This window comes from Haplochromis burtoni, unplaced genomic scaffold, assembly GCF_018398535.1.
Source record: "Haplochromis burtoni strain Fernald_Lab_line unplaced genomic scaffold, NCSU_Asbu1 Contig_20, whole genome shotgun sequence".
Lineage (NCBI taxonomy): Eukaryota > Metazoa > Chordata > Actinopteri > Cichliformes > Cichlidae > Haplochromis > Haplochromis burtoni.
Genome location: NW_024582381.1, coordinates 572,658 through 579,397, shown reverse-complemented (window position 1 = coordinate 579,397; position 6,740 = coordinate 572,658). Strand labels below are relative to the sequence as shown.

The window sequence follows — 6,740 nt, the reverse complement described above, 5'->3', positions numbered from 1 at the left end:
AGGGAAAGCATAAAAGGTCCATTTTAAATGTGAAATGGCTTCTTTTTATCTTAAAGTGCTCATGACCGAGACTTTAGATGGCCCGTATGAGCAGGGGGACTGATTTAATGTTTTTATTGGTACCTGAACATAATTTTAAGTACTGACTTGAAAAATGCTTGTGCTTTATTGATGCCATGAGCCCCAGTTAAAATAACAATAAGTACAATTTTCTCCTTTATAGCACATAATAGGTATTATCAACCCCATCGATCAATACCGGTGACGCAGTATGGCTGCGTCATTGCAGTAGCTGGCTGAAAATCCTCTTTCTTTTTGAACCAGTGCTAACCCAAATGGACATCTGGCATTTGCACCAGTGCACGATGATGCAGCTTCAAGTTGAAGGGCTAGATATGCTCACGATAATGCCAAAGGAGCAAATGACAAGTTAGCATTTAAGCGATCTACACTGTGATGTGCTAACTCTTTATTACATGTCTGTGATGTTAGCTCTCTTGTCATTATGGGCATTAAAGTAATTCAATGAAAAAGATTACCTGGAGGTACCTGTTGTGGTGCAGTAATGGCAGCTAAACCTGTACTCAAAATCTTTTGAAATATTGACAAAGCCGAGAATGCTTTCTAGTAAAAGTGCTGGTGTGTTAAGGTTTTAGTTATCCATCTCGCCTGTTTTATCTAGAGGGGTTGTCAGAGTGTTGTTAATCTTATTATTATATGAGAGCATGGATAGCAGCAGTGGTGTAATGTAACTTACATATTTTTCTCACAAGTATTTCTATACTCTGCTACTTTCTACTTCTACTCAACTATATTTTGGATGCAGTATTTGTACTTTTTACTCCAGACCAAGTATTTTTAAGGCTCCACTGCTTCTTATTTTGTAGATTTTTAATATAAGCCTACTCATATATAACTCATATATAATTCTGCATTGGTTATGCCCCAGTAATATGATTCTGCACAATGAGTACTTAGATTATGTTAGATTACATTAGGCACTTTATGTAAACACTCACTGGCCGCTTCAATAAATATTAAGTCTGTTTCCAGAAATCATCAGCTGTACATTTACTTTAGAAAATCCACCCATAACAAGTGGATGCGCTACTTGGGTAACAAAAAACTTAATGTGGGACAAACAGTAAGTGTACTGATCCTGAGAGGCATTCAGCATATGAAGGGCATGTCTTCTGAATGTGTGAAAAGGTGCTGAAATTTAGTCTATGTTTGTATTCTCCTTTATGCCTCAAATACCTTTAAAACTGTTGTTGCTGCTTTTTTGCCTAGAGTTGTTTGGGTTTCAGTGAGGATCCATCAGCTCCATGCTTCTGGAGATAAAAATAAGAAAAGGGTCTATGTTATGACCACTTTTCCTTTTATTTGTGATCATTTTCTACAAAAATCTGCATAGCTTTGTGTCTTTGTGATCACTGATCACTAGTGACAGAAGGCGATTTGTTAACCTGCGGAGATCAAACGTGACAGCCTTTCATTAAAAGCTTTTAATGAATGAGACTTTAAGAAGAGGGTCAGAACCAGAGCCAATCAAAATGTGGGACAGGGAGACAAGAGATAAAAATGCTGCCCACCTGGTCACCCCGTGTGACTACTGACAACGTGACAGAACATGAAACATTAATGGAGTTGCTCCTCGGCTGAGCTGTATTATCAGATAGCTGCACTCTTCTTTTGCTTGGCGGATGTAGACAGAAGAAAGAAAATAGTTCCTGCACAAAGCTGCTCTCAACAGTTTGTAGACTTTTATTTTTTATTTTTTGAGTAACCAGGTCATTATTTCTGGACAGAAACATAGCTGCTGAGTTATTAAAATGGATTTTTTTGGTACCATAATGTAACTTCTACCATTTATTACATTCAAGAGAAGGCAGATGTCTCCAAAACTTGGCAGTCAACGCCAGAACAATTTAGATGGATAAACAGCGCTGCAGGCCAAAGGAAGAATATGTAGCTGTCCCTTTAACACTCCAGGAAAATAGATCTGATAGCCTGCTGTCATACAAAGAGAAGACAGAGTGATGAGGAGTGGGTTGTAATGTCTTTTTATGTCAGTTTTTTCCCCCTTTTTTAAATAAACAGTATAAGCCCAAACCCGCTGCTTTAATCCCTCCCCTGGCAAGTCGACAGACATCCAGGCCTTTGTGCGCCCTGCTTTTCTAAATCCAGAATTTACTGTAAACAAACTGATGGAAACTTTTCCCACAGTGATGTGTCACTGCACAAAAAGGATCTTCCGCCAGCAGTCTGATGTAGGTGGGAGGACTGTGATAAATAAATTGTGATAGATAAATAAATAGGCTGTACCGTGTTTTCACCAATGTCTGTGTGTGTGGTTTGGTTTGTTAGGTGGTGGATGTGCGGCTGGTGTCGGTGTTTGATGCCAGGGAGCTGGAGCTAGTTATTGCAGGCACCGCAGAGATCGACCTGGCAGACTGGAGGAACAACACAGAGTACAGAGGAGGTATGGAAGGGGGGGTGGAGTTGGGTGCAAGGAGGTGGAGGAACGTACTGACAGCTTAGCCTAATGCATGCCCCGCCTCCGGTCCTGCAACATGTTCATTCACAAGTGTGCCACAGCCACTAAACCTCTGCTCTGAGAAGTATTTCCTTATTCATTCATCTCAACTGGTCCAGCGATTTTAACACTCGGGGAGATGCAAGGAAATAAGACTACACACTACTAATAAAAACCATAAAAAAAATCCATCTTCACCCCGAAGAAAGTTCAAATAGGTGCATCTGTTTAAATGTCTCTAGCCCCTAAAATGAAGGTGGTTGTAATTCAGTTTTTCTTTCTACTGTTTGAGGGACACAAGCAGACCTACCTATTTTGTTTCTGATACTGACACCTTGGCTTTGGGTGTCTACGGATATCAAATACTGATCCAAGACCAGCTGTATTCATGAGAATTATTCTTGTATGTGTATGTAGGCATCCGTGTCAGCTTAAAAACTGAAAAACATATATAAACATTTGCAAATGCATAGAAATTATATTTATTAGTGAAATTATGCTTGAAAATGGAATAAAATGAGTTAAGTGGCACAGACACATGACAGACCTTTATGTTATAGTGAGTGCACTGAAAAACTTTTGCAAACACATAAAGATAAGCTGGTGATCAACAAGTTTAGAATATCTCCAAACTGTTCATGCTTTGTTGCTAATTTAGCTCCGCTGTGAGCAACCAGTACACTGCTGCTCTCTTGTCGCCTTACAAATACAAGACAGCCACCTTAAAAGGGTTTTATGTTGAAAGGTAACAACCCTACAATATTAGAAAATATTAGAGAAAACCCGAACGATCAGACCCCAGTGACAGTAGGAAGGAAAACCTCAATTTTAATAGGAAGAAACCTCCAAAGAACCAGGCTCAGGGAGGGGTCGATAGCTGAAGCCTCTGACTGGCCTCAGCATCAACTGACTTTGAAGAGGAAGAAGTTTGTTTTGGTCTTTATATGACTGCACCAGTGCCCAACTTAAGATAAGGAAGGATTAATTTGAACAGAAAACCATACAAAGCTACCCTAGAATAAAATTTTGAAGTTTGAAATGAACTGAACAAAGCCCCTTTAATTAATCTGAAAAGACTGAAGCCTTACCTGAAATTAATTAAGTTGTTTTTCACAATATATAATAATTCTCCTGTGAACAAGTGATTAAATTTGCAGGGTAACAGCTGTACTGGACTTCACTTAATGTTACTCTGCAATAAGCTTCAAACCTTTGGAGTTATTACAGCGTATGCGGTGTACAGTCAGGCTGCAGGTGCCGGTGTCCAAAGCCATCACATTGAAAGGCTTTTTAGGGTTCTGGCCAGCAAAGTTGAAAAGCCGCCAGCAGCTGAGAGACAGAACAAAACTCGAGCTGACAATCGGCCATGACTCAGTGTCAGGGCGCTTTTAATGGACGAATCGACTGAGACGCACCAAACCGCTGTGTCCATCAAACATTAAGCAGCAGAGCCAGCTTACAAACCTCAGGAACAGGGGGACGGACACCCTTATTATTTGTTATTCGTCTGACTCATGCACCATCGCTGTCTTATCTCCCCACAGGTTACCATGACAACCACATAGTGATTCGCTGGTTCTGGGCGGCTGTGGAAAGATTCAACAACGAGCAGAGGCTGAGGCTGCTGCAGGTAGGGCACGAGGGGGAGCGCATGCACACAGGATGCCCCCGTGTGGACACCGCCTGCAATTACATTTTTTAATATGTTTCTAATTCTGCAGGAATGTCCCATTTATTTAAACAAGGTGTATTCAGTTTTCTGATTTATTTAACACTGAAACAAAGAACCTGAGAGTAAGTGAAATAACCCAAACTTTTTATGGCCTGAACACTGACTACATTTCATCCTTTTCTTGACTCTCTTCTCTCCTCAGTTTGTGACGGGCACCTCCAGCATTCCCTATGAGGGCTTTGCCTCACTACGAGGAAGTAACGGACCTCGCCGATTCTGCGTGGAGAAGTGGGGGAAAATCACCTCCTTACCCAGGTAACCTCACCTTTTAGGGACTATACAAAAATGAATAATAACAGAGACATTGTAGAATGAATCTTTTCAAAATAAAATGTCCATAAATATGAAAGCTGATCAAACAGGTATGAATAAGGGCTTTAACGGGCTGTTTAGGTTGTTAAGGCTTCATATACGTCACCTCTGTTACTTTTTTTGTAAAATATGATGGGAGAGATACGACACAATTTTAGGGCGTAAACACACTTAAGAATTTTAGTGGATTTATTTATGTGTTTCCCTATAGGGGGCCAAAACCGACAATTTCAAACAAATATCTAGTAAACAAATAACTCAAAAGAAAACTTAATTTAAACTTAACTTAAAAGAAAATTTAACTGCCATTAAATCACTGAAAATACATAAAATAATGACATAAAATTTGAGACAAATTTATATTTCTGTATTCATTTGCATCTTTCTTAATTTGATATAATAGGATATCAAATTAATTATCATACAAATTTGATATAATACGTATGACATTTATCTACCTTTTTAATGCCTTTTTATTTATTTTATTTTATTTTTATCACATTAATTAATTAATAAATTAATTTTTATTTGTTTATTTTTTCTATTATTTTCTCCTGGCTTTTGCATACATACTGACATCATTAGACTAAAAAAATGGAAAATGTAACAAAAAATAAATGTTTAGGGGCTCATTACAAATGTTAAAAAACATAGATGCAAACATAAAAAAACAGAACCATCAATTTATGTCACATTTTATATAATAACAATTTACATACATTTTTTTGGTTTGTTTCTAAGACAAATAAAATGTTAATATTGTTAAAAATATATATTTTTTAAGTGAAGTGTTTTTTAAAAAAAAATAAGCAATACTGTTTCTGATCAAAGATCATATTCTGATTTTGACGTTCATTCACAGCGTTTTAATTCATTATTTAAATGTTGGGTTTTTTTGTATGTTTTTTAAACTGTTTCTATTATTAATCCATCTGCTTTGAATGCAAAGCACTTAAGGTCAACTCTATTGCTATTTCTAAATGTTCTCTATAAATACAAGTGACTAATAAAGACGCAGCATACCTGCAGCTCTGTAGGGTATAAGTGCAGCATATTTCTTTTTGGGTGTATTATTTGACAGGAACAAAAGCAGAAGAAAAATCTAACAGATGACTCATCTCATCATCTGTTTCATAAGGTCTCGCTGTGTTTCCACAGGGCTCACACTTGCTTTAATCGTCTGGACCTCCCGCCCTACCCGTCCTTCTCCATGCTCTACGAGAAGCTGGTAACCGCTGTCGAGGAAACGAGCACGTTCGGCTTGGAGTAACCTCAAATTGGCCGACACCCAGGAGAGAGAACCATCTGGAAATCTGTGTTCCTCACTTAGAGGCATTAAAAATAAAACTAATATCCTCAAAAGGCAACTAAACCCCCCTCCCTTCCCCTCCCTGGATGACGCTGCTGTTTTTTCCGACTGGCTTTACATCACTCGGCACGCCGGCTTTGCTCTGATTCTCCACCTCCGACAGCTTCAGGACAAAAGACGGAGAATCGGAGGACGGGTTGAAAAGCTGTACAGTACAATTTCTTGTTTTCATGGTAACCTTTGTTCACTGAGCCACATGTGTGCTTTATCTCTTTAGTTAATGGCCTTGGTTACTGGATTTCTAGCACCTCCTCCTCCTCCACCTCCTCAGAGACAGCTGCTCCAAAAACCCACTGAGTTCCTTTTCCCTTCTCTGGACCTCAAAACTGTGCCCGTCCCGCTCCGGGGCTGCAGTGATATGAACTATAAGACACACCAATCACCTTTGCACAAATACACACTTAAGCATTGTCTTTGTATTATGAGTGCAAACCAGTGTTTCCCCCGAGAGTCTTCATCGGCGCGGGAAGAAGTGACATTTTAGTCTTTAAACCGAACGCTGGCTGCTTGTGCGAAGAGAGGGGACACACTGGTGTGCACAAATACACACTGAAAACACACCTGTTCTCACAGTTTAGAACCCCGAATGAGCTGGACATGGAGTCGCAGGTCATCGGCGGTGCTTGTGCGCAGCGTCAGTGACACATTGTGGTAATGACGGCAGGTTTGAGGTCAGGACTGTTACCTTCAGTTACTGCGACACCACAGCCCAAAAACATAAAAAAAACCCATGTGACACATGAACGGTTTCAACAGAAGCGCAAGGTTCCTGTCTTACAACACATTTCTCA

The 6,740-nt window shown here is 39.4% G+C and overlaps 1 protein-coding gene across 6 annotated transcripts in view; it reads left to right on the top strand.

The window, feature by feature from the left end:
- The window catches only part of hecw2a (HECT, C2 and WW domain containing E3 ubiquitin protein ligase 2a), a 42,650-nt gene extending 36,150 nt beyond the window's left edge, over positions 1 to 6,500 (top strand). For all 6 annotated transcript variants that reach the window (XM_005939807.3, XM_014339224.2, XM_014339223.2 and 3 more), the window contains 4 exons: positions 2,368 to 2,482; positions 4,081 to 4,166; positions 4,411 to 4,523; positions 5,739 to 6,500. In XM_005939807.3, the coding sequence (XP_005939869.1) occupies positions 2,368 to 2,482; positions 4,081 to 4,166; positions 4,411 to 4,523; positions 5,739 to 5,850 (426 nt within the window). In that variant the 3' untranslated portion in view covers positions 5,851 to 6,500. The remainder of the gene's footprint in view (positions 1 to 2,367; positions 2,483 to 4,080; positions 4,167 to 4,410; positions 4,524 to 5,738) is intronic.
- Positions 6,501 to 6,740: the final 240 nt, after the last annotated feature.